Raw genomic sequence first — 27901 nt, 5'->3', positions numbered from 1 at the left:
GTAATCAAAAATTAATGGTGCGCTGAATTTAAATTCTGCAGGTACTTCCAAGTTACTGGGAAAGCAGATGTATAAATTCCTTTTGGAATTCAACAGTTTCCATTTCTGTGAAAACAATATGTAATTTGCAAAAGATTTTGTAGTTCTTTAATTGTCTTAGTTTTAAGGCGGTCACATGGAATGTCAGAGGGTTCAACCATCCTGTAAAGTGGTGAAAAATTATAGCTTTTATAAAGATGGAAAAGATCCAAATTGCTTTCTTGTATTTGAGGAATTTTGTGCTACTGTAATGTAGGTTTGTTTTGGAAACCCAAAGGTTTCTGCTGACTGCACTCTTTCCACAGCTTTAGTGCATACTAATGACTTTGGACATGACAGTCTGGACACTTCATTATTCATCATATCTAATTTTTCTTTCATTAACCTTCCCAATGAACGGTAGCAGATGTTTGGTGTAAGACACTGCAACCACTCTTGGCTTTGAAATTAATCAAAGTAGGGAAAAACGAGACAGAACAGAATTTTTTTTCTTCCCATCGTTTACATCTGTGAAGAGTGGTGAGTTGATTTGATTTTGCATTGAATTAATTAGCTTTCTGAAATTCTAGCTGACTGAAAGGGATGTTTTGTTCTCTCTAAAATATGTATCGATTGACTTGCCAAATGTGCTCTCCAGGTAAAATTGACCCGAAACTATCATGACCATTTATTACTTTGGGTGCATCAACTTCTACCATAGTGAAGAAATGTCATTGTGTGTTAGGTTGTAAATTGGGCACATATTCAGCGTTAAATAATGGGATTTATTGGGATGATAACAATTGAACAATAAGCAAGAGTTTTGTTGTCACATAACTGAACCTTTCCAACTTGATATCATTAAGGCTTTCTTCAGAGGAAATGGTGAATTGTAAGTCAATTTATTTTTGCTTTAGGTAAAATTGATTTAAAAAAATATTATTTTCACGTTTTAGCAGATCAGATGTTGGATATGATACCAGTATTCACAAAGTGTGACTAAACGGGCACAGGCAAATATAGGCCCAATTGGCTCACCACTATTCCCTGTAAAGTAATGGAATGAAATATCAAAAGTGAATTTGAGAGAATGATCTGTACAATAATAACCTTGTAAACTGCAGTCAGCACGGATTCAGACGGGGAAGGTCTTGCCTGATCAACTACTCAAGTTCTTTGAAGAAGTAGAAACCCAAATGAAATATGGAATGTGCAGCGATGTGCTGTACATAGATGTCCAAAAAGCATTTCACAATGAACATGCAAAGGCTGTTGGTTAAATTAAAATCTAAGGGGATTAAGGGACTGTGTGATTAAAGAAACAATAGCTACTTGTTGGAGAAGATAGATCAGGTTTTGAGGAAATACTAAGTAGGGTGCCTTAGATCATGATTTTGGGAGTACTTCTGTTAATTAATATAATGATGTTGATTCAGAAATTCAGTGCAAATTTGCAGATGATATTGAAGTGTCAGCAGTGGTTTAGTGGTAACGAACTTCCCTCATTACCCTCATGTTTAAAACAGGAAGGAGAGAGCTGGGAGTTTCAATGTTTAAAACAGTGAGGAGAGAGCCGGGAGTTTGTGTTTAAAACAGTGAGGAGAGAGCCGGGAGTTTTAGTGTCTAAAACAGCGAGGAGAGAGCTGGGAGTTTCAATTTAAAACAGTGAGGAGAACCGACGAGCGTCGGTGGGAGATAAAAAAACGGCGGCAGAGAGGGAGGCCCATCACGTAGAGAGCAGACCTGCCTGAGAAAGGCAGCAGCAGTGGGAGATAGAAACTGGTGGCAGAGAGGGAGACTCAGCACATGGAGAGTGGACTTGCGTGAGAAGGGCAGCAGTGGTGGGAGATAAAAACCAGCAGCAGAGATCCCCTTCAACCTGTTTCTACCTGTCAGAGCCGAAGTGCGATGTCAAAGGAAAACAGGTAGGTGGGTATCTCTTCCATGTCTCTTTTGATGGGCCAAGTGGTTTAAATCAGGAAACGTTATTACAGCTGAAGAGTACAGTTAAGAAATTCACTTTTAAAATATTTAACATCCAAATTAAGAAGTCACGGGTGAGAGTCGACTGTAGGCTTCCGAAGAGTTGCCTCACTGTAGGACCAAGTATAATTCGGGAAATAAAGGAGGCGTCTAAGAAGGGCTCTACAATTGTCATGGGTGATTTTAACCTACATATTGACTGGACAGATTAGATTGGCAGGGGTAACATGGAAGACAAATTTGTAAAGTGCATCAGGGATTGTTTCTTAGAGCAATACGTTGCAGAACCTACCTGGGAACAGGCTATTTTTGATTTAGTAATGTGCAATGAGGTGGGATTAATAAGATATCATAGTTAAGGACCCTCTAGGGGGTAGCGATCACAACACGATAGAATTTGAAATTCAGTTTGAGGGCGAGCAACTCGGGTCTCAAACCAGTGTCCACAACTTAAATAAGGGCAATTACAGAGGTATGCAAAAGAGTTGCCTAAAGTGGGCTGGGAAAATAGACTAACGGGAAGGTCAGTGGATGAGCGGTGGTAGACATTTAAGCAGATATTTCATTACGTTCAGCAAACGTTTATCCCAGTCAAAAAGAATGATTCAATGAGAAGGATGAACCACCCGCAGTTAACAAAGGTGGTCAAGGAAGCATCCAATCAAAAACTAAGGCATACAAAGTGGCGAAAACTAGTGGTAGGCCAGAGGATTGGGAACTTTTTAGAAACCAGCAACAGATGAGCAAGAGCTTCTACGGGTTTCTAAAAAGAAAGAGAGTGGCTAAAGTGAGCATGGGACCCTTGGAGGTTGCGACTAGAGAATAACGGGGAACAGGGAAATAGCAGATACTTTAAACCAATATTTTGCATCGGTCTTCACGGTGGAGGACACTATAAACACTGCAAAGATATCAGATAAGCAAGGAGCAAACGGGAGGAAAGATCTTGTAACAGTCTCTATCACGAGGGACAAAGTATTTGACAAACTAATGGGACTAAAGGCAGATAACTCGCCAGGACCTGATGGCCTGCATCCAAGGGTTTTAAAGGAAGTGGCTGCAGAGATAGTGGAGGCATAGATTGAAATATTCCAGAACTCACTGGATTCTGGGAGAGTCCCGGTGGATTGGAAAACCGCCAATGTGACACCCCCTGTTCAAGAAGTGAGGGAGTCAAAAAGCAGGAAACAAGAGGCCAGTCAGCCTAACATCTGTCGTTGGGAAAATGCTCGAGTCCATTATTAAGGAACAAATAGCAGGACATTTTAAAAAGCTTAACATAATCAAACAAAGTCAAGATGGTTTTGTGAAGGGGAAATCATGTTTCACAAATTTGCTATAGTTCTTTGAGCAGAAAATAAGCAGAGTTGATTTTTTAACATTCATTCACGGGATGTGGGCTTCGCTGGCTGGGCCAGCATTTATTGCCCGCCCCTAGTTGCCCTTGAGAAGGCGGTGGCAAGCTGTCTTCTTGAACCGCTGCAGTCCACGTGGTGTAGGTACACCCAGTGTGCTGTAAGGAAGGAAGTTCGAGGATTTTGACACAGTGACAGTGAAGGAATGGCGATATATTTCCAAGTCAGGATGGTGAGTGACTTGGAGGGGAACTTCCAGGTGGTGGTGTTCCCATCTATCTGCTGCCCTTGTCCTTCTAGGTGGTAGTGGTCGTGGGCTTGGAAGGTGTTGTCTAAGGAACCTTGGTGAGTCCCTGCAGTGCATCTTGTAGATGGTACATACTGCTGCTACTATGCGTGGGTGGTGGAGGGAGTGAATGTTTGTGTATGTGGTGCCAGTCAAGCGGACTGCTTTGTCCTGGACGGTGTCAAGCCCCTTTAGTGTTGTGGGAGCTGCACTCATCCAGGCAAGTGGGGAGTGTTCCATCACACTCCTGACTTGTGCCTTGTAGATGGCGGACAGAATTTGGGGAGTCAGGAGGTGAGTTACTGTTCACACGATTCCTAGCCTCTGACCTGCTCTTGTAGCCACAGTATTTATATGGCTCGTCCAGTTCAGTTTCTGGTCAATGGCAACCCCCAGGATGTTGTTAGTGGGGGATTCAGTGATGGTAATGCCATTGCACATCAAGGGACAATGGTTGGATTCTCTCTTGTTGGAGATCGTAATTGCCTGGCAATTGTGTGGTGTGAATGTTACTTGCCACTTGTCAGCCCAAGCCTGGATATTGCCCAGGTCTTGTTGCATTTGGACATGGACTGCTTCAGTATCTGAGGAATTGCGAATGGTGCTGAACATTGTGCAATCATCAGCGAACATCCCCACTTCTGACCTTATGATGGAAGGAAGGTCATTGATGAAGCAGTTGAAGATGGTTGGGCCTAGGACACTATCCTGAGGAACTCCTGCAGTGATGTCCTGGAGCTGAGATAACTGACCTCCAACAACCACAACCATCTTCCTTTGTGCTAGGTATGATTCCAACCAGCGGAGAGTTTTCTGCCCTGATTCCCATTGACTCCAGTTTTGATAGGGCTCCTTGATGCCACACTCGGTCAAATGCTGCCTTGATGTCAAGGGCAGTCACTCTCACCTCACCACGGGAGTTCCGCTCTTTTGTCCATGTTTGAATCAAGGATGTAATGAGGTCATGAGCTGAGTGGCCCTGGTGGAACCCAAACTGGGCATCAGTGAGCAGGTTATTGCTAGGCATGTGCCGCTTGATAGCACTGTTGATGACCCCTTCCATTACTTTACTGATGATGGAGAATAGACTGATGGGATGGTAATTGACCAAGCTGGATTTGTCCCGCTTTTTGTGTGCAGGGCATACCTGGGCAATTTTCCACATAGCCGGTTAGATGCCAGTGTTGTAGCTGTACAGGAACAGCTTGGCTAGGGGTGTGGCAAGTTCTGGAGCACAAGTGTTCAGTACTATTGCCGGAATGTTGTCAGGGCCCAAAGCCTTTGCAGTATCCAGTGCCTTCAGCCATTTCTTGATATCACGTGGAGTGAATCGAATTGGCTGAAGACTGGCATCTGAAATGCTGGGGACCTCTGGAGGAGGCCGAGGTGGATCATCCACTTGGCCCTTCTGGCTGAAGATTGTTGCGAATGCTTCAGCCTTATATTTTGCACTGTTGTGCTGAGCTCCTCCATCATTGAGGATGGGGATATTTGTGGAGCCTCCTCCTCCAGTGAGTTGTTTAATTGTCCGCCACCATTCACGACTGGATGTGGCAGGACTGCAGAGTTTAGATCTGATCCGTTGGTTGCGGGATCACTTAAAGGGTAACCATAGATGTAGTGTATTTGGATTTCCAAAAGGCTTTCGATAAGGTGCCACATAAAAGGTTATTGCAAAAGATAAGTGTTCACGGCATTGGGAGTAATGTACTAGCATGGATTGGTTAACACACAGAAGACAGTCAAGTTTAATTGGTCTTTTTCAGGTTGGAAAGACTTAACAAGTGGAGTGCCACAAGAACAGTGGGATCTAGGACCTCAATTATTTACTATCTATTTTAAAGTATTGGAGGAGGGGGCAGAGTGTCATGTATCCAAATTTGCTGACGATACAAAAATTGGTGGAAGGGCAAGTTGTGTTGAGGGCATAAGGAATCTGCAAGGGGGATATAAACAGGTTGAATGAGTGGGCAAAAACTTGGCAGATGGAGTTTGGTATAGGGAAGTGTGAGGTCATGCACTTTGGTAGGAAGAATCAAAAGGCAGACTATTACTTAACTGGGAGAGGCTCCAAAACAGTGCAGCCCAGAGGGACCTGGGTGTTCTTGTGCATGAAACACAAAAAGTTAGCATGCAGGTGCAGCAAGTAATTAAGAAGGCAAATGGGATTTTGGCCTGTATTGCTAGGGGGTTGGAGTTCAAAAATAGGGAAGTCTTGTTACAACTGCACAGGGTGTTGTTGAGGTGACATCTGGAGTACTGTGTACTGTTTTGGTCCCTGTATTTAAGAAACAATTTACTGGTATTGGAGGCAGTTCAAAAGAGATTCACTAGGCTGACTCGTGGGATGAAGGGGTTGACTTATCAAGAACGGCTAAACAGGTTAGACCTTGATTCATTAGAGTTTAGAAGAATGAGGGGTGATCTTATTGAAACATACAAGATTCTGAGGGGGCTTGACAGGGTAGATGTTGATGAGATGTTTCCACTAGTGGGGGAATCTTGAACTTGGGGACATAGTTACAGAATAAGGGGACACTCATTTAAAACTGAGATTCGAAGTAATTTCTCCTGAGGGTAGTGAATGTCTGGAATTCTCTACCCCAGAGAGTTGTGGAGGCTAGATCAGTGAAAGTATTTAAAGAGAAGGTAGGTAGATTTTTGAAATATTGGGGAGTTGAGGGCTATGAGGAACTGGCATGAAAGAGGAGTTGAGGCCTGGGGCAGATCAGCCGTGATCTTATTGAATGGCGGGTCAGGCTTGAGGGGCCAAATTGCCCAGTACTGCTGTTATTTCTTATGTTCTCAGTCAAAAGTTTATGGGCCCAAGCCTGAGTCTGGAGAATTGAGTACATATTTAGTTGTATATTTTTTGTAAGATCTTGCTGTGCAGATATTGGTTGCCAGTTTTGTCTTCCTTCTTGACTTGTCTGCAGCCGTTGACATGGTTCACTGTAGCATCCTCCTCCAACAACTCCCTTCATTGTCCAGCTTAGTGAGGCTGCCCTTGCCTGATTCTATTCTTATCTACTTTGTTGAGATGAAGGGTTGCATCGTGGCAATATTACTGTGCTAGTAATCTAGAGGTCCAGTTCAAGAAGGTCACTCGCCACCACCTTCTCGAGAGCAATGAGGGACGGTCAATAAATGCTGGCCTTGCCAGTGAAAATTGAATCCCAGGAAAGCATAAAAAAAAGCTAAAGAGCCTCCTGCAATAACTTCTCTTCCTATCCCTGTATTGTTAGCTCTAGTGTACCCCAAGGCCCTCAATGGGGCCTGCTATTTCTCATTTATATGCTGCCCCTTGGTAACATCAACTGGGAACCCTTCAGGTTTCACACATTGCTAAAGTAACCCAGCACCTCCTCACCATCACTGCTTTTGCCCGTTCCAGTGTCTCTGATTTTTTATAGCGCTTGTCCGACATATAGTACTAGATGAGCAGAAATTTCCTCTAAATAAATATGGAATGATTAAAGCCATTGCGTTCAGATCCTGTCACAAACTCTTTTCCCTAGCCACTGATTCCATCCCTCACTCTGGTAGCTGGGGTGAAGCAAATCATTTGCAGCCTTGGTGCCATATTTTCTCCTGAGATATACTTCTGACCACATATCTGCTCCATCAGAAGAATGTCTTCTTGAAACTCCACAACATCACCTGATTCTGCCTCTGTTCCAGCACACCCAGGCCTTTGGACTTGAATATTTCAATGCTCTCCTGGTTGGCTTTCTATCTTCTACCCTCTAAACCTGCGCCCGTCCTAAACTGTCCTGCTTGTATCCTAACTTGCACCAAGTGCTGTTCACCCATCACCTCTGTGCGTTCTGACATCCATTGGCTGCCAGCTCCAGCAACAATTTTAAAATACTTATCCTTGATTTCAAGTTCCTTCATGGCCTCATCCCTCCCTATCCCTATAACCTTTGCCAGTCCTGCAAATCTCTCATAATTCCGCACTTGTCCAATTCTGGCCTCTTGCATGTCTCTGATTTTCATTGTTCCTTGGTAGGTGTGCCATCAGCTGCTAAGTCCCTGAACTCTAGAATTCCCACCCCAAGCCTCTCCGGCTTTTTACTAGTCCTCCTTTAAGATGTGCCTTAAAACCAAGATGACCAAGCTTTTTGGTCATCGGTTCTAATATTTCATGTTGCTCGGTGTCAAACTTTGTTCAATAACAATCCTGTGAAATGCCTTGGGTCATTTTACTACATGAAAAGCTCTCTTCAAATGAGAAGTTTTTGTTGTTTTATTACCATTATAAATGTGTCAAAGTACTTGATTGGCTGTGAAGTGCTTTGGGATGATCCTTTTTCTGATCCCTTTCCTTTCCTTCTCTGTTTTACTTAAATTGGAGGAGGCAGCTCAGAAATTAGACAACTGGACCAAATTGTAAGTGAACAGAATAATGGCAAATGAAATTTAACATAGCCAAGTGCATAGTACTTCGCAAAGGAAGAACAAATAAGCCACCCTTTTATTCCTAATGATTAGGGCTGAAATAGATAATAGTGAAACAAAAACAAAAATAGCTGGAAAAACTCAGCAGGTCTGACAGCATCTGTGGAGAGGAATACAGTGAACATTTCGAGTCCATATGCCTCTTCATCAGAACCTCTCCGCAGATGCTGTCAAACCTGCTGAGTTTTTCCGGCTATTTTTGTTTTTGTTTCAGATTTCCAGCATCCGCACTATTTTGCTTTTATCTTAGTAGATAATAGTGAAGCTGGAAAAAGTTTAGCAGTTTTTGTAGACTTTATTTATGCTCCGCATGCCCGACAAGTGCAGAGCAGAAATCAAGAAATAAAAACACAACAAATAAAAACAAAACATGATCAGAACAGTGGGTTGTAGGTCAGAGAATGTTGTGCTTACACTGTGCAGTGTTCTGCTAGGTTGGTGGATTTATAGGAAAGTATATAAAAGGCACATTGAGACACCTCACTGTGAAGACCTATAGGGTCAGTCAACCATCTTTCAGGGGTACAGAAGGCCAACATTGCCCTCAGCATTCACATGGTTGGGAGCTTCTAGCCACCCACAAGAGACCGCTTCAGAATCAGCCACTTTGGCTTTGAACATCTCATTTCTCTTCAATTAAAGAATAAAAGATTGTAAAATATATATTTAAAAGTGAAATAATTCTGTTCCATATTCCAGTGCTTGGCATTGAATTGTTACAGCACAAAGAAGGCCATTTGGCCCACCATATCTGTGCTACTTCTCTGTAAGAGCAATTCACCTGGTACCACTCCCTTGCCTTTTCCCTTGTTGTGACTGGTCCCCGGGCGAGGTCCCCCAGTTTGTTATGATCCTGGATGAGGTACCCCAAATTGTTATGCTTCCGGGTGAAGAGGGATGAACTGACTCCCCTTCTTTATTCATCACTCCCCCTCAGTTGGTCGCAACAAGGTTAATTTAAAAAGGATCCCTTCCCTCACGGATACCTTTTTCCAGTCAAAATGTATTTATGCTGTAGAAGGAGCCAATTTAACCAGGCTGTCTTGAGTCAAAGAAAGGGGAGTTTGCTGGTTACTAAATGTGAGAAAAAAATAATAAAAGTGCAACACGTGCACACAAATTAGAAATGCGAAAATTGAGTCCAAAAATGGAAGTTAAAAGATAGACGAATCAACCCTTTGGCTTGTCCGTGTGGAGTAGATGGTGAAATGTTACGGCCGTTAAGTGGGGGCGATTCTGGTAGTTGGTGCTGAGAAGTTGGTTTTGGAGATTCTTGGTTCTGCAGGTTAGCTGAAAGGAGTTGCCCTGTTTCCTTTCTGACTGTGGCTTTGCTGACTTGTGACTTGCTTTCAACAATCAGAGGAAGAGTTTTTTTTTACCTGCAATTGCAGGGATGCCCAGTTGGTGCTCTTCAGCTGTGACCTTTACAGTACCCACACACCAGAACAGAACACCAGACTAGCACACAGAATTAGGGTTGCAGCTGGCTTTTTTAAACCCCTTTCCTTGTGTATTCCTGGAAGGGAAAAAAACAAACATGCCTTTCGCCCAGATCTGTTTTCTTTTCAACTCAGTGCACGCGCACAGTCTGGGATACAACTCAACAGGAGCTGGTTTCGGCCGAAATGGTAATCATTTTCAAATATCTCTGCAACCACAGGAGATTACAGTTCAATTTGCATTGCATCTTTTCCTTTGAAGTGCCTCTGTCTGAAGTAGGCCATGTCATACTTTTTAGGTACGACATTGCGTTCTCTCTGAACTAGTTGGTCAAGTAATCCACATAGGGATTTTCCAGCAAGTGGTTACCTTACAGTCTCAGTCAGCTTTTGCTTATATGTCCGTTTTTCAAAAAACACGTCTTACTTAAAAGTTCAGTATGCCCTAAGTAATTTGGAGCTAGGATCCGTGGTCATGGCATCCTGTAACCCTGCATTTTTTTCTCTACAGGAAATAGTCCAATTCTCCTTTGAAAGTCATGTTTAATATGGTTAGCTGTTAAATTTGTCCTTTGGTCATTATGAATTACTCTATCTTGGTGATTGTACCTTACACATGAGTTTCCCAGGTGATGGACTTGCATCTGTAGCCAGTTGGTAATCTGCCCAGAGTGCAGTAGGCACACTACTTGTATCTGTGTTTATATACTTCAGTCTGTACCAAGTGCTGTTTTTGCTTTATTTGCTGTCAATCTATTGTTTTTGGAGCCAATTACTTTCATTTGTGCAGGATTATGATAGGTATAGAAATGCTGCTAATGGGAGTTCCTGGAATGCTCCAAACATGCCGCTGCTTCTGGACACCTCATGTCTCGTTCCCACTGAATTCAGAAAATTAGGTATCTATGACTTCTCAATTTCTTGACCATACTTGTATCCATGGTCCAAGTGAATTAGTGGCATCCATGAATGCATCTTGGTGATTAAACCCCTAACACTCTGTTCTGCCTGTAACAGCTTGTTTGACATTGCTCCTATTCAGCATAGTTGCAGATTGTTAGTGTTACATCTCCTTGGTGGCAAACTGAGGTGCAGGCAACCATGAATCCAACTTAGCATTTTCTCCATCATTACCATATGTATGGATTCAGGATTCAGTATTTTAAAATCCTCTATTGGAAAGCGTTAAGGTCTGTGTCCCTTTCAACATGCGGGACCTATTTCTACCAGCAGTTGACTGTTGGTCATCCCCCTTCTCTTACTACGACTATACCGTTGCTATTTGTGCTTGCTATTTGACCCTCAACATAGTATGAACTTCTGTATTATATGTATTTATGCTGGTGCCTGCCTCAAATGTGGTTAGTAAACAGTAGTGCTCTTTAGGTGCATGTTGCTGTTTGCTTGGTTTTCTGGATCTTTAAAGGAAGCAAATGCACTATGGAATTCAGATACAAATTTTGCTGCAGTTTTGTCATAACATGCTCAGAGAGACTTGGGTGTACTCGTACAAGGAAAGCAGATAGTTTGCATGCTGGTGCAGTAAGCAATTAGGAAGGCAAATGGAATGATGGCCTTTATTGCAAGGGGATTAGAGTACAAGAATGAAGAAGTCTTGCTACAATTGTTAAGGGCTTTGGTGAGATCACACCTGGAATCACAGAATCACAGAATCTCACAGTGCAGAAGAGGCCCTTCGGCCCATTGAGTCTGCACTGACACGTCAGAATAATATGTGCAAAATTGGTCTCCATATTTAAGGAGGGATATACTTGCATTGGAGGCCGTACAGCAAAGGTTCACTAGATTGGTCTTCACTAGATAGAACTCTGGAGAGAGGGTTGTCCTAAAATGAGAAATTGGGTAAATTAGGTCTTCTCTCGAGTTTAGAAGATTGAGAGGTGACCTCATTGAAACGTACAAATTCTGAAGGGGCTTGACAGGATAGACACTGAGAGGTTGTTTCACCAGGGGGACACACAGGGGGACAGTCTCAGGACAGCCAATCAAGACTCAGATAAGGATGCATTTCTTCACTCAGAGGGTTTTGAATCTTTGGAATTCTCTCCCCTGAAGGTTGTGAATGCTCCATATGAATATATTTAAGGATGGGATAGGCATATTTTTGTTCTGCCAGGGAATCAAGGGATATGAGAAGCGGGTGGGAAAAGGGAATTGAAACCGACGATCAGCCTTGATTATATTGAATGGCTGTGCAGGCTCGACAGGCTGTATGGTCTGTTGCACCTCCTGTTTCTTAAGCTCTTTTATTCTTATACCTTTTGAGTATGAAAAGTATTTTGAGGAGGTCATGCAGAGTATGCTTGTTGTAAGCATTTTGTTGTGTTAAATAATGCTTAAGCTAGAATTCTCATATCTAAGGAAGTAACAGAATCTTGATTAGGGGGCAGTTGTGCTGGGACCTGGTTTTATGTTCATAAATTCTCAGTGTTTGTTCATTTGATTGTGTTAAGATGGCAGTTGTTAGTCCAGAGAAAACTAACCATTCACTTTGTGAAACTGTGAAAGGCATGTTTTTATGTACGTTTTAGATTTGTTTGTATTTTGGGTTAGTTTGGACAATAATTAACCCTTGTGTACAATATTAAATAGGTAACAATTGAGCCTGCTTTAGTTCTCCGTCTCCCTGGGGGGGCCCTCACACAATGGGTGTCCACCTTGGCCTGTGGATATTGTGTGTGCTAGCTGCCAAGTACTGGCTAATTGCATATCCAGCAATCTACCATTATTCTCTCAACTTACTATTATCCTGGGAACAAAATCCTTGGATGGAATCTCACATGGTTCAGAACAGTAGTTAGACCCATTTTAGAAAATATGGTTTCCATTGTTGCTTTTCTGGCAATTGTATATGTGGTCTCTGTTGGAGGAATGATTTAACACAGCTTTTTTGGGCAGTTGCTCAAATATATCTTGGTGATTGGCAATCTAAGTGGAGACAGGAGAATTGTAGGTGAGCTAGGGAAAAATTGAAATGTTGACTTCAGATTTGTTTCTCAAGTTAGGATGTGTGTGCCATAAAAATGAAATCTAATACTGGCAACATGAAAGGAGAATTTTGGAACAATATTGGATAGCTAGAGAGTTCACAGTCATTTTTGTTGACATGGATGGGCTCCTCCTAATTTCTGATACAAAAGCAAAATAATGAGGACTTTGGAAATCTGAAATAAAAACAAAAAATGCTGGAAATACTCAGAGTTCTGGATGCTGCCAGAGCTACTGAGTGTTTCCAGAAATTTCTGTTTCCTCCTAAATTCTGTTTCTTTTCATAAATACTTAACCTGTAAATTGTTTAAGGTCTAGCAATATGTTATGCACTTCTTGTTCAAAATCGTTGGCCCAGATTTTGCAGTCAGTGGCAGATGAACAGCATTTGCTGCTGTTCATCGTGCTTTCAGCTTCCCACAAACTTTTTGAGCTTTTGTGTGGCAGCTTATAGTTGCTGGGAATCTGAAACAGCGGAGTGCCCCTACAGGGTAATCTCAGACTTGTGTAGACAGGACAGGATTGTGCCTCTTCAACCAATCAGATTGAAGAATCCATACTGAGGGACTAAAGCAGGAAGTCTGTTAGAATATTTAATTCAATATAAAATTATATTTAGAAAGTAAAACAAGGTGAGGAAAAGAAATACAGAATTGAGAGCGAGAGAGATACAAGAAACAAAGAAAAAGTAAAATATGTTTTTTAAATCTCGAGCAATAATTAAAATCTGAAGGAATAAGATTCCATCCTTATAAATTTTCAGTGCCAGAGAGATTGTTTGGTGGTAAGTAGATCTTGCTCACCATTAAAAATACACATACATACTTAAATGGACAAGCCTAACCTTATCTGGGATGTTTAGTGTGTCCTCACCGATAAGTATTGCAACTTCATGCAATCCATGTGAGTGAATGTTGCATATACTTGATAAGGTACTGATCTATTGAAGCTTGTAGACAAGCAGGGCAACTTGGACAGCAGCTTTCCCATTTCCACATTTAACTGTGCAGGTGTGGATGTCAGATGTTGCTGTCCACTTTACACTTCATTTATGCTAAGTCCTTATAGCCCCACTGTTATTCCTATCGCAGAATCCAGGCCATTATTTTCATGTTAAGGCTCTAAGATAGATAAAACTGTATGTAAACATTTGTTCATCAGTTTGTTGATGTATTGCTGGGACCATTGAGCATTTAAAAAAAAAATTAATAGGCCACAGTTTTTTTTCTCAGTGACTGAAATTTCTCATTTCCAAAATAAAGTTTCACACAAAGTAAAACGTTTTAAAATAAAAGCAAAATACTGCAGACACTATAAATTTGAAATAAAAGCAGAAAATGCTGGAAAAACTCAGCAGATCAGGCAGTACCGGCGGAAAGAGAAATAGAGGTAACATTTCGAGTCTGTATGACTCGATTTTGAGCTCTGAATAAGAGTTGTACAGTCTTGAAATGTTAACTCTGTTTCTCTTTCCACAGCTGCTGCCAGACCCGCTGAGTTTTTCCAGCATTTCCTGTTTCTATTTCAATAAATTCTAAATACTATATATTTCATAATGAGGTAATTAAATTTACCTACTGAATTGACTCTTGTGTCTTTCAATACCTTCAAAAAGTTTCAAGTCTGTAATCTGTCTCAAAGACCTGATGTTGACTAGATATATTCCTCTCACGTGGCTGAAGTGTTTTCTACAGTTGAGCTTTCTGAGCCTGTGTGGTAATTTGCAGAATCTCCCAGTGTACAGTCTGTGCATCAGGAGAAATTAAAGGACAGAAGATGTGTATCCATATCCTGTAAACGTCCTGTTCAGTGGATGGTCCTGGGGTGAAGGGATTGCCCTTTGAGGATAGACTAGGCCTGTGTTCCCTTCGAGGAATAAGATGCGATCTAATTGAAAAATATAAAATTTTTAAGGGGCTTGACAGGCTAGATGCTGAGAAAATTTGCAACCCAGGATCAAGTCTCAGAATAAAGGGTTGGCAATTTAAGACTCAGATGAGGAAAAATTTTTTCACTTAGTGTTGTGAATGTTTGGAATTGTCTACCCCAGAGAGGTGTGGATGCTCAGTTCTTGAGTATACTCAAGATAGAGGTAGATAGATTTCGGGTCCTAAGGGAATTACGGGATATGAGGATCTTGCGGGAAGGTGGAGTTGATTTAGAAGATCAGCCAGGATCTTGTTGATTGGCAGAGCAGGCTCAAAGAAGCCTACTCCTGTTTCTATTATTTAGGTTCTTACATCAAAGGCATTTATATAAATACAGCTTTTTGTTGCTTGATTGACAAACTCTAATCCTAGTTTTTCCTGGCACATCTCACAGTAGCACCCCTCTGTCACAAATAGAAGCAGAGCCTTGTCAATAGATTTATTTTAAGTTTGTGTGGGGAATATCCAGTTTATAGTTCATGCATTTTAGAATATACCTTTTAGTTTTAGAATATAACTTGTAGTTTTAAGAATTGAAGTTTTAACTGTAAGAAATAGGAAATGCAACATAAATAAGCTGGGAGGTTATTCCACTTCAGAGGCCAGAATAGAAGAGATAGAGCTATAAAAAAGCAGGTGGAGAAATTTGAACGATGCATGACCTAACTGAAAACAGAAACTGAAATGGAAGCAAAAAAGGAAAACATAGAAAGGAAACTGACCCTCCCTGTTTCTAAGGAAATAAAAACTGAATAGAGGTTTGGAAACCAAAACTGCTGGGCAGACTGAAACTGGGTAAGGCTATATAAAGGACAGCAGAGCCAGCCAAGGGGTAGTTGCGGCTTGGAACTGGTGTGTGCACTTTGCAGCTCACTGAGAGATAGAAGATAGCCAAAGCAAATGACAGTTAGATAGGCCTGCACTGTAAGCAGTGTTTTGGCACAGCCGATGGTAAATGCTGAGCTGCTCAAATCCCAAAGGGAAGCTTGAAACAATGCCACAGCTGTTTTGCAACTTGTATAAATTTTGAGATGCGTGCCTTGAATTCAGGTAGTAATAAGACCACCATAGGTTTCTTACTAAACTAAATTAAACCTTTATTAATAGAAGAAATGATTTTAGGTACACACATAGATTTGCAAATTACTACTATGATAACAGCTAAATCCCCATTAAATTAACTTCCAGTTACACTTTAGTTAAGGCAGCAGTAAGACACACAGAATTTAAAAGACCCAGGCAAAGAAACACGACACCCTGAACAATCCAATTTGAAGTGAGTTTTCCTAACTTCAGTTCTTTGTAGACAGCAGCTTGAGGCTTAGATGCTGAAGGCTTTTCACACTTGTTAGGTCTTAGAATGCCTGCCCTTACACACAGCCTTCTCTCCTTTATACACATTTTCCCCTTTGAATGCAAATTCCCATTGTTTGACTGTGTCTTTGGACTTTTACATCTCTAATAATAAAACCTATCATAGTACCAATTTTACCAGTAATTTTTAGGAAAAATAAACACAATGTCTCTTAACATCTCCTGGCTAGGTGTGACATTTCACCCCCTCTTTTGAATTCAATCTTGTCTGGTTTATTTAAAAATGCAATTGTTCCCTTTACACCTTACATCCTAAAACTTCCCCCATGTTTACCTAGTTAACATTTCAAACCTAGCTTATCTTCTGTTACATCACAGCCTTCAGACCTGCTGCCTTTAATTCAATTAAGCCCCCCACACACACAAACACACACACCCATTGACACAGACCCCACTATTACTCTACAATAAATTCCAATAACATTATGAAAATTGTTATATGTTCCTGACAGCAGGGTAAGAAACTAACTACTTCATTCATCATGTGGAGAGTTAATCTTAGTCTGTATGTTGTGAGGGAATAGAAGCTGTAAGATTGGCTAGTTTGAAACTAGTGGAAGAGTCTATAGTGGTCCCCACAGAGTTGTGGCAATTAACGCAACCAGAAAATTAGCTTGGAATTGTTGAGAAGACAACCAGAACAAGTGCTGAGGCATCCACAGTCAAGAGGTAGTAAATGACCATTTTACCTCTGAGAATAGCTGGAACTGAGGAGAATTAAAAATATTTTCCAGAGGACTCTGGCATACTTAGCTGGTCTCTATGGAAGTAAATAGCTTTAATTTTAATGTGTTTTATAAAAGAATTCTTGGGGGAAGTAAGAAGTGAAACTGAATGGATAACATACATAGTTATAAACTATATTGTTAAGTTAATAGTGCTTGTTTTGTTTAAGTCTTTATATACAATAAAGTTTGTTGTTGTGAAGCGTAGTTCTATTGATTAAGATGAGGTGTTGGGATTTCTCTTTTAATGTTAACGGTGTAACGGTTGCTTCATGGGATCATTAATTTTGGACTGTTGTTGTTAAATATACACCAACTGCTGTACAATTAACATATCTCCCAGTCTTTCTCCAATATAGAGATAATGAAACAATGTGGAGAATTTAACATTGCTCACCAGATCCGCTTTTTTGAAATTGGCCATTGAATAGGAGAAAGTCAGGCTTATAATACTAGTGCATCACAAGCAGCCTAATAAGCTAGCTTGCGGCAGTCAACTTAACATTTCAGTTGGATAAACAGCCACGTGATTTTTAATATTTAACGGTACAAATAACTCCTGTGTAGGAGCTATAGTTGAGGTTTAATCTACTTGAAGAAAACTAGAAGAAAAAAAGCATTTTGCAATCTTTTGGTATATCTGATTGACACTGGGACACACACTTCAGTATTTTTACCCAAGGCAGAACTGTGCTGTGATATTTTAGTGTGGGACTTGTGATGTGCCTTATGATAGTGCAGAGATATTATGGCACCAAGAAGATAGAAAAAAAATAACATTGCTCTGACCACTGTTGGCAAATATTGTGCTAACGTTGGCCATGGTTGTCTTTGTCATGTCCAAGGTTGATCTGAATTTGTAGCTGATGCCAGCCGCTAGTTGGGAGATTTGATGGGGAGGGAGGAGTAATCCAATTCAAATGTTTTGTTAAGACATTAAAGTTCATTGTGCTTATGTCGGCAGGTGCTGAATCTGAAACAGGGATGCAAGGACAACATGCAACACAGTACCAGAATGTGGATACCCAACAGCAGCTGCAACAACAGGATGGTGATGATGGCCAAGGATGGGTATCTTGGGCATGGTCTCTAGTTCCTGCGCTCGTTAGTTATTCCGAAGAGGGTGATGAGAGCTATGAGGTTGACGAAAATGGCATCAAAATAAACTGTCCAAGATCATCAGCTCCCAAGGATCCAGTAGTTTCTGTCGGATTTTACTGCACCAAAGCTACTGTCACTTTTAAGGTTCGTGAAAATCAGAGTAAAGCTGGCATTGACATCTCTTTTGCTCAGTTCTTAGTTTTTTATGCTAGTATAGATGTGTGTGTTTGTTTTGGTCAGTGTTGAGTAGGAATTAAAAATATGTTGCTTAGGCAGCATGATGCCTAGCACATTGACGTCTGTGTATCTCTAGCTCTGGTCTTTTGTGCAGTCCAGCCCCATCACTTCATTCACCATTGGCAGCCATGCTTTCAGCCATGTAGGCTTTAACCTCTGGAATTCTCTCTCAAAACTTCTCTGGCTCTCCACCTCTCTCACTTTAAGAACACTCCTCAACCATCTATTCTCGTGTCTCCTACTTTGGCTCAGTATCAATTTTTGTGTGATAACGTTTTTGTAAAGTGCCTTGAGATGCTTTTCTACGCTAAATGGGATGGATTTTGAATGGATCTAGCAAATCTAGACTGAGCACGCATGAGGTGCTGTGTCACTTAATTTTTCAAGGTTCCCCAAATGCTGCAAACAGATGCGATCAGTGGAAAGGCTTAATGGTGATCAATTCACCTTGAGATAGTGGCCAGCTCTGTGGCTGGGCCTTGTTTTGTGTGTGATCTGTTTGACCTCATGACAATGACTTCATGGGGTCTGTCAATGTTGAGAACTCTTCAGGCCACTCCGAACTGTATACTGCTGTGCTGCCAGCTCTGGTGGGACAGCTCTCCCAATTTTGGCTAATGCCCCCAGATGTTAATGAAGAGGACTTTGCAGGGTCAACTGGGAAGGGTGTGCCTTTGTTGTTTTCGGTTCTCAGTTTGATGCCAGTGGTCTGTCTGTTTTTATACTTCTTTGACTTTTCTGTCTTGGTTGAGTGCAACCTCAATGATCTGGGTCTGGAGGTCACATATAGACCAGACCAGGTAAGGATGGCAAATTTACTTCCCTGAAGAACATGAGTGAACCAGTGACATTCCAGTCATTTCATGGTCATTATTAATGAGACTGATATTTTATTGCAGAGTTATTAATTAATTGAATTTAATTCGTGCAGCTGCCTTGGTGGGATTTGAACTCATGTCTCAGGAGCGTTCGTCTGGGCCTCTGGTTTGCTTGTCCAGTTACCACAATGCTACTATTCCCCTTTCTTTATGATAAATAGGGAAAACAAGAAAGTGGGAGATAGAAGAATTTCCAAAATTAGCGACTCCAGTTTGATCCCTATTCAGTTGTGACCAAAGAACTGATTGTTTCTTTTTGATTTGGGAAGAAAATTGACTGCATTTGCAGGCCAAAATAATCATGCCTACCATTTTTGGTGGATTGGTGTCCTGGGTAGATTCTTGCTGTACTTGTAGATTCTGAAATGATTAATGTTAGGCCTCAGGTGAACTATTTGTCTGGGATTAATGTGTCGCATTGTAGTAAATATTTCATGTTCTACATATGGTAGTGATAAATAAAAGTATTATTTTTCATGATATATTCCACCAGAAATGCTGAACCTTGTATGCTTACTTTCTCTGCATTGTGTATGTTCACACATGTTTGTGCACAGATATATGTATGTGTTTGTTAATAGCAGCTTAGTAATTTGAATATTTTAATGTTTCTCACCCAAATTTCTACAGCTACTTTTTACATAACTAATCCTGTTTGTAATGAGAGTTTTTTGTTATTATGGTCTCCACATTAAAGAAAGAATATTGAAGCACAGGCTCTGAAGTTGTAAAAATGATTTACAAAGATGATGCCAGAACTGAGAGGTTATAACTATCAAGAAAGATTGAGCAGGCTGGGGCTCTAGTACAGACGACTGAAGAGTGACCTAATAGAGGTCCTTAAAATGAAGAAGTGGTTTGATCGGATAGTTATGAGACTTGTAGGGCAGTCCAAAACCAGGGGTCATAAATGTAAGATAGTCAGTTATAAATCTAATTGGGAACTCGGGCAAAACTTCTTTATCTGGAGAAATTTCTTTGAAGTGGAACTTGTACCACATAAGAGTTGTTGACAGGAATAGGTTAAATGTGTTTATAGGGTAGCTAGATAAGTACATGTGGGAGAAGGAGTAGAAGGGTATGCTGAAAGGAAAAACAGAAAATGCTGGAAAAACTCAGCAGGTCTAACAGCATCTGTGGAGAGAAAAAGAGTTAATGTTTCGAGTCCTTATCACCCTGAGTCATAAGGACTTGAAACGTTAACTCTTTTTCTCTCCACAGATGCTGATAGACCTGCTGAATTTTTCCAGAATTTTCTGTTTTTGTTTCAGATTTCCAGCATCTGCAGCATTTTGCTTTTATCGATATGCTGAAAGGGTTTGTTGATGTTTATGTGAGAGGGAGCTCATGTGGAGCCTAAACACTGGCGTAGATCTGTTGTGTTGAATGGTCCATTTCAGTCCTCCAAATTCTATTCAGATCTTTGTCAATATTAATTTTTTTTTGGAAAAATGTACTTTATTCTTAAAATATCTGAAAGAACATTACAATACATTTCAAAATGGCCATCACAAAACGTACAATCATATTTAACTTTTCCATATAGATTAAGAGGTGCTTCAATACAATCAGTGAACATTTCAGACATCTCAACATGGTCATTCCAGACAGTCAGACAGTGCAATGGCATTCAAGTTATCTACATAGTTCATGTTGCACTCTGAGGTGCTTCAGTACAATTGTGACACATGTAGTTTCCATTGTATACATTCCTTGTGAGTCATACAGCCCGAGGGATCAGTACAATTCTGAACCCCTCGGTGCACTATGGCAGAAAGATCTTAGACAGTGACCCTTCCACGTTGTGCCTTTGTGATGGCTGCCCCAAGCTTTAGTGCATGCCTCAGCACGTAGTCCTGGACCTTGGAATGTGCCAGTCTGCAACACTTGGTCGGGGACAACTCTTTGCACTGGAAGACCAACAAGTTTCGGGCAGACCAAAGGGCGTCTTTCAACGAGTTGATGATCCTCCAGCTGCAGTTGATGTTTGTCTTGGTGTGTGTCCCTGGGAACAACCCATAGAGCACAGAGTCCTGTGTCACAGCACCTCTCGGGATGAACCTCGACAAACACCGCTGCATCTCTCTCCAGACCTTCTTTGCAGAGGCATATTCCATAAGGAGGTGAACAACAATCTCTTCCCCACCATCGCCACCTCGAGGGCAACGTGCGAATGGGGTGAGACTCCTGGCATGTAGGAAGGATCTGACGGGGAGGGCCTTCTCACCACCAGCCAAGCTATATCTTGGTGCTTGTTGGAAAGTTCTGGTGATGAGGCATTCTGCCAAATCACTTTGACAGTCTTCTCAGGAAATCATCCGACAGGATCCACCATCTCCATTTCCCTCAGGGCCTCTAGGACATTACGTGTAGACCACTGCCTGATGGACTCTCAGAGGTGTTTCTCTACATAAATTTTTCCATGAGGGACAGGTGTTAGGGCACGGTCCAACTACTTGGAGCGTTCTGCGGCAGCGTGGCCAGACCCATCCTTCGCAACACTGGGGACAGTCGAACCTCAGCATGTACTGACACTTGGTGTTTACATACCGAGGGCCTATGCACAGCTTGATGCAGCCATACACAAAGGTGGCCATCAGGATGAGGGCGATATTGAGCACGTTTCTTCCCCTTTTATCTAGAGGCTTGTACAATGTGTCCCTACGAACACGATCCATTTTCAGATAAAGCAAAAGATGGCTCAGGTGATAACCACCATGCAGGAGTGAGGAATGGGCCAGACCTGCACCACGTACAGCAACGCCGGGAGTGCCTCACACCTGATGACCAGGTTCTTACCTGCAATGGAGAGGGAGCGTCACTCCCACATGCCCAGTTTTAATTGGAAAGCTTTCTGATTCTCACCTATTGATTGAAACTGCACTACAGATGTTTGTGTAGAGCGGTTGGATCCAGCTGTGGATTCCCTCCCCAAACCCCATTTTGGAGAGCACATCCACCATGTAGGTGTGCGATACTCTGCTAAAGGCCTTCTCCTGGTCCAGGCTGATAGGCAGGTGTCCACACTCCTGTCCTGTACATAGGCAGTCGTATCCCTGAGTCGTATCCGTGAGGGTGTCAGAGATCTTCCTGCCGGGTACAGCGCAGGTCTGGTCAGGGTGGATTGTCAACTCCAGAGCAGACCTGACCTGATTGGCGATGACCTTGGATAGAATCTTATAGCCCACATTCAACACTGAGATGGGTCGCTAATTTCTAATTTCCTCCCTTTCCCCCTTCCGCTTATAGATGAGGGTGATGATGCCTTTCCTCTTGGATTCTTTGTCGATATTAATTTTTTTTTTTTGGAAAAATATACTTTATTCATAAAATATCTGGAAGAACATTCCAAACCATTTCAAAATCACCATCACAAAAGTACAATCAGGTTCAACTTTTACAACATGTATCACGAGGTGCATCAATACAATCAATGAATATTACAATCATTTGCAGACATTCATTTTGAGCTGTACAGCCCGAGGGGCTCTAAACAGTTCCCAGTCCCTCGGTGCACTGTGGCAGAAAGGTCCTAGACAGCGACCCTTCCCCATTGTCGATATTAATATGAACAAATTCTGTGGAACTGCTTGGTTCCATTTTTGACATTTCTGAGTACACTGAGCTTTTTAACTGAAAGCTGTTGCCTTTCTCACTTACGCTGAAAATAGCACTGTGAACAAAAATATTGTCTTAGTAGCCAAACTTCCAACCCATTACTTAAAAATTAATTGTTTATTAAAGACGTGAGAGAAAAATTGATCAAAATAATTCATGAAATAAAAATCAAAATGTCCCTTGGAGCAGTATGCAAATGAGAAAGGAGGGAGCATCAACAACACCCAAAGGTAGTGGATTGGAAACAGAAGTTATTGCTCTGGCTACAATAGGACAGGTTATAATGGAACCAAAATTGCACACTCCCACTCAGCTGCACGAGGAGAGAGATACCAGAGGAGGATAATGTGATTGACTGTTTCAGCTGTGTCCAGGTTGGCCCAATTTTATACACTGGACCTCAAACAAGTGTTAGGCCTTGTATTTCCATATGCAAAGAGAATAATGTCTGCTTTAGGCATGTGCCCCGGATGCCTCTTTTTCTGCCTTCCCTAGTACGCTGAACAATGCGCCTCTAATGGGGAATTTAATGCCCTCCCCAGAGATGAGTTTGGTGTCAGGTAGGGCATTTAATTGGGCGGGGCGCCCCGCCACATTCCCGCCTCCACCAAAATTAAGTCTGGGCGGGAAGATTCATGGACGGACGGCCTTCACGACCCTTCCTAACCTGATGCCAATTAAGGCCCTGAAGTGAACAATTAATGCCCACTTAAGGACCTCATCCCACAGCTGCTGGTATTAAACCAGAGGTGGGCGAGCCTGTTGCCGTGCGGGGAGCCCGAATAGAAAACCCTGGAGGGTTGTCTACCTCTTTTGCATCTGGAGAAATGGAAGCAGTGCCATTAAATTTCTAAAACATTTTCATGATCCCTCAAGTGCTTCTCTAATCTTTCCAAAGGTATAATATTTATTTTACAAACAGCAATTGTATGTACAGAATAAGATAGCAATCAAGTCTTGCTTTGACTTAAGTATAGAATCCTGCTTGAGAACAGGAGAAACAATAAAAATATGCTACACTATTTGTATTAATGGGCTTTCTTCAATTTTCCTGGGCATTGTGATGTTTCAGTCTGGGCTTGAAATCAGTTGAATTTCATCTTGCTGCGATCGGCTTCTTTCCCAGACCTGGCCGGCTGACAGACTGGCCACGTGTCTTTCTCGCATTGTTCCCGACTCAAGCGGACATTCAGTGATTTGCCAGAGTGCATGTATATTAAAGCCTGCCACCTATCCTCTGCACTTTGGGCTATGATCTTAAGGAAAAGGTTCCCCACTATGCTCAAACTAAATAAGGTCCATTCTGGTTTAATGCACCTGGGATCAGACAATTGATCCTCATTATCTCAGTTTGAAATAGCTGTGAGCCACAACATTCTGTACACTGGTACATCTGGCTTTAATATGCATCATCAATGCCTGACCTATTACCAAATAAACCCTTATCTAAGTGAATTCAGCCTTTGTTTTTTTTTAAAGCACACTTTGTTTTGAAATCCCAACACTTAAAACATAACTCATTCACAGATCCTTCCTGTGAAGGCCAAAAAAAGTATTGAAACATCCCGAGACATGGTGAGGCCAAAAACCTGGGGCTGATTTTTAAATTTTACAATATTCTGGCACAGGCACTTAGTTGCATCTTTGACGGATAGACTATAGAATTATACAGCACTGAAGAAAATTGAAAAAGACTTGCTGCAGTATAGAAAACCATTCAGAAATAATTTTCTAATGATGTCCAACCAAGTATTTTGTTTAATGAAAAATGGAGAGGTGGACTTGGCGAATAAGAAGTGGAACTGGAGCAAAAAGATTCTCTAACTCAGCATTTCCGGTACAGCAGTTTTTGGTTATTTTGTCTGATGTTGAATAAACTACCTAGAAAGCAATGGCCAAAGGGCTACAGAACAAGTTGCACAAACCACGGAAACAGTAAATAGGGATACAAGATAAGTTTGCTTTTGAAAGGTTGGTAATCATATGGAGAATTTGAGTTTGAGTGCAATATAAATCTGGAAAAATGGCAGCGAGTGGTATTAAGACTTCAGGCTGGCAAGGAAATCAGGAAAGGGTTGTTCTATGAGAAGAGATTGAATAGAATGGACCTATACTCTCTGGAGTTTGGAGGAATGAAAAATGATCTCATTGAATGAAGCATATAAAATTTTGAGGCTTGACATGGTACATGCAGAGAGGCTGTTTCCCCTGGCTGGGGAACCTAAAACTAGGGGCATAGACTGAGAATAAGGAGATGGCTATTTAAAATTGAGATGAGGAGAAATTTCTTCACTGAAGGCTGTGAATCTTTAGAATTCTGTAACCTAGAGAGCTGTGGAAGCTCAGTTGCTGAGTATATTCATGGCTGGGATCAATAGATTTTTGGACTTGAAGGGAATCAAGGGATATGGGATCAGTTGAAGTTGAGATCGAGGATCAGTGATGCTATTAAATGGCAGACCAGGCTTCAGGTCTACTCCTGCTCCTATTTCTTGTAATGAAAATTATGGAGAACGGAAAAGGGCTGAGGAAATTTAGAAAATGTTGAAGGATACCTGTAGCAGCATAAAATGGAAGCTGGGAAGCACGAGATGAAAGAGAGAATCAGGAAACATTGCACAGTGTTGGATACAGATGTTAGCTGAAACTAAACCTTTTTTGTTAGTAGATTGCCTTCAGATAACTGGGCCTTGGTTGCATTAAATAATGAAATAAATCGAGAGCAGACACTGATGTTTAGAATGTTTAAGGAGTCCAGTGGATCGGGTACTAGAGACGTTTTCATGCAAAGTATTTTTGAGATGGGGAATGTTGCAAACATTTAATGTGGGAAATCTCACTGCATCCACTGCAATGAAAATAAATGGGTATTTTTTTGATAATCATAATGCCATTTTATTTGTAGCACCTTCCAGCATTTTCAGAAACTTGTTTTTTTGTTATCTTAAAACCAAGCGTAGGGCTGATTGAGCAACCAAAGTTCGGAATCTCATGCTGAAATGGAGACAATTAAAATCATAAAACATGGGGCAGGATTTTACCCACCGTCAGGGATGAAGTTAAATTGGGGGCGCGGTGCCATTTTACATGGGCGGGCACAATGTCTGCACAGAAGTGCTATGCGCTCCCTGTGCGGGAGGAGTGGGGGTGGGGGGGGGAATTCCCTAAACCCCTAATTCCCTAAAGCTAAGTGCTGCCTCAGGGAGATCTGCTGTTCTGTGACAGAAATTAAAAATAGAAAAAAAAAATTCCTGACACTGTCACATGAGTTGGGACACCTCCATAATTTTCACAAAAACTTCATTAAAATTTTATAAAACCTACATGAAACCTCATCCCGCCCGTGGATGAGGTTTCATGCTTTTTCTAATTCCCGCCGGGGCTCCCGGCCTGCCTGCCAACCTTAAGGTTGGATGGGCAGGTCCATTAATTAACTAAATGACTCTGGCAATGGCCTCAATTGGCCATTGACAGGTCAGCGGGCGCACAGCTGATATTGCTGTGCCCCTGCCTACCGGAAAATTTAAATGGGGCGTGGTGACGTCAGGAGTTCCACCCGATGTTGTGGCGCGTGAGCGGGCCCCGCCCCCGGCTTGACGACAGGAAAATCCTGCCCATTGAATCTTACGTCACAGAGTCCATTTTACCCATTGGGACTGTGTTTATTCCGAGTACCAACCCTCCAACCCTTTGAGCCCCATTCCCCAAAACCTTTTCAGTTTTTTCATGTATTTATCCACCCCTGGTTAAAAGCTCTATCATAGATTGGTTTTGACATAGTGCCAGTTTACTGCAATTTAGCTAATCCCAATGTTCTGCCCTTTACATATGAACACAGGACTTGGGTGCAGGAGTAGGCCATTCAGCCCTTCGAGCCTGCTCTGTCATTCAATAAGATCATGGCTGATCTGGTTATGGCCTCAACACCGCTTTGCCGTCTGTTCCCCATAACCCTTGATTCCCTTGTCTACCAAAAAGCTGTCTAACTAATAAATTCAATGACCCGGCCTGCAGTGCTTCCTGGGGAACAGAATTCTACATAGTAATGACCCTCTGAGAGAGAAAAAATTCTCCTCCTCACTTAAATGGTAAACCTCTTATTGTTTGTGTCCCCAAGTTCTAGTCTTTCCTACAAGTAGAAACATCCCGCCAGTATCTACCCTATCAAGTCCCCTCAGGATCTTATGTTTCAATAAAATCATCTCTCATTCTTCTAAACTCCAATGGGTGTAGGCCCAACCTGTTCAGCCTTTCTTCATAAGATAAGCCCCTCATCCCAGGAATGTGTTAAGTGAACCTTCTCTGTACTGCTTCTAACACAATTATACCTTTTTTCAAATAAGGAGACCAAAACTGTACACAGTATTCCCGACACCATGTACTCTTTTCTTGTGTAGTGACCTTTGATGTGGCACTGTATCAAATGCCTTCTGGAAATCCAAGTGTACCACATTTACAGGTTCCTTTTTATCCACCTTGCTTGTTACTTCCTCAAAAAACTCTAATAAATTAGTTAAACACTATTTCCCTTTCACAAATTCTGCCTGATCAAATTATGATTTCCTTAGTATCCTACTATAACCTCCTCAATAATGGAATCTAGCAGTTTCCCTATGGCAGATGTTAGGCTACTGGCCTGTAGTTTACTGCTTTCTGTCTCTCTCCTTTTTTGAATAAAGATGCTATATTTGCTATTTTCAAATCCACAGGGACCCTTCCAGAATCTAAGGAATTTTGGAAGATTAAAACCAAAGCAGCTACTACCTCTGCAGCCGCTTCTTTTAAGATCCTTGGATGCATGGGATCTTAAATGCATGGGGAGGCGATGGCATAGTGGTATTGTTGTTGGACTAGCAATCCAGAGACCCATGGTAATGCTGTTTGAATCCTGCCATGGTAGATGGTGGAATTTGAATTCAATAAAAACCTGGAATTAAAAGTCTAATGATGACCATGAAACCATTGTCAATTGTTGTAAAAACCCATCTAGTTTACTGATGAAGGAAATCTGCCGCCCTTACCTGGTCTGGCCTGCATGTGAATCCAGACCCACAGCAATGTGGTTGGCTCTTAAAATGCCCTCTGAACAAGGGCAATTAGGGATGGGCAATAAATGCTGGCCTAGTCAGCGACGCCCACATCCCATCAATGAATTAAAAAAATGCTGCTGGGGACAGCAGACTTTTATAAAGTAGACCTAAATCTTTCTCTGCTTCTTTTCCCTAGTGATGGTGATTGTTTTAAGTTCCTCCCTCCCATTCACTTCTTTTCAAGTATCTTTGGGACGTTGTCTAAGTCTTCTACAGTGGAGACAGACACAAAATACATGTTCAACACCTCTGCCATTTCCTTGTTTATTAATTCACCAGACTCACTCTCCAGGGGACCAACACTAGCTTTAGTTACTCTTTTCCTATTTAAATACTTGTAGAAACTCTTACTATCTGCTTTTATATTACTAGCTAGCTTTCTCTCATGCTCATCGTTCT

General features: G+C 41.6%; 1 protein-coding gene across 4 annotated transcripts in view; it reads left to right on the top strand.

Annotated features, from left to right (window-relative positions):
* The window catches only part of vps13b (vacuolar protein sorting 13 homolog B), a 1109808-nt gene that overhangs the window by 149912 nt on the left and 931995 nt on the right, over positions 1 to 27901 (top strand). For all 4 annotated transcript variants that reach the window (XM_078541117.1, XM_078541119.1, XM_078541118.1 and 1 more), the window contains exon 8: positions 17543 to 17823. In XM_078541117.1, coding sequence (XP_078397243.1) covers positions 17543 to 17823 — 281 coding nt within the window. The remainder of the gene's footprint in view (positions 1 to 17542; positions 17824 to 27901) is intronic.

Source organism: Cetorhinus maximus, chromosome 4, assembly GCF_964194155.1.
Source record: "Cetorhinus maximus chromosome 4, sCetMax3.hap1.1, whole genome shotgun sequence".
In the NCBI taxonomy this organism is placed as follows: Eukaryota; Metazoa; Chordata; class Chondrichthyes; order Lamniformes; family Cetorhinidae; genus Cetorhinus; species Cetorhinus maximus.
This window is presented reverse-complemented; position numbering and strand designations above follow the sequence as displayed.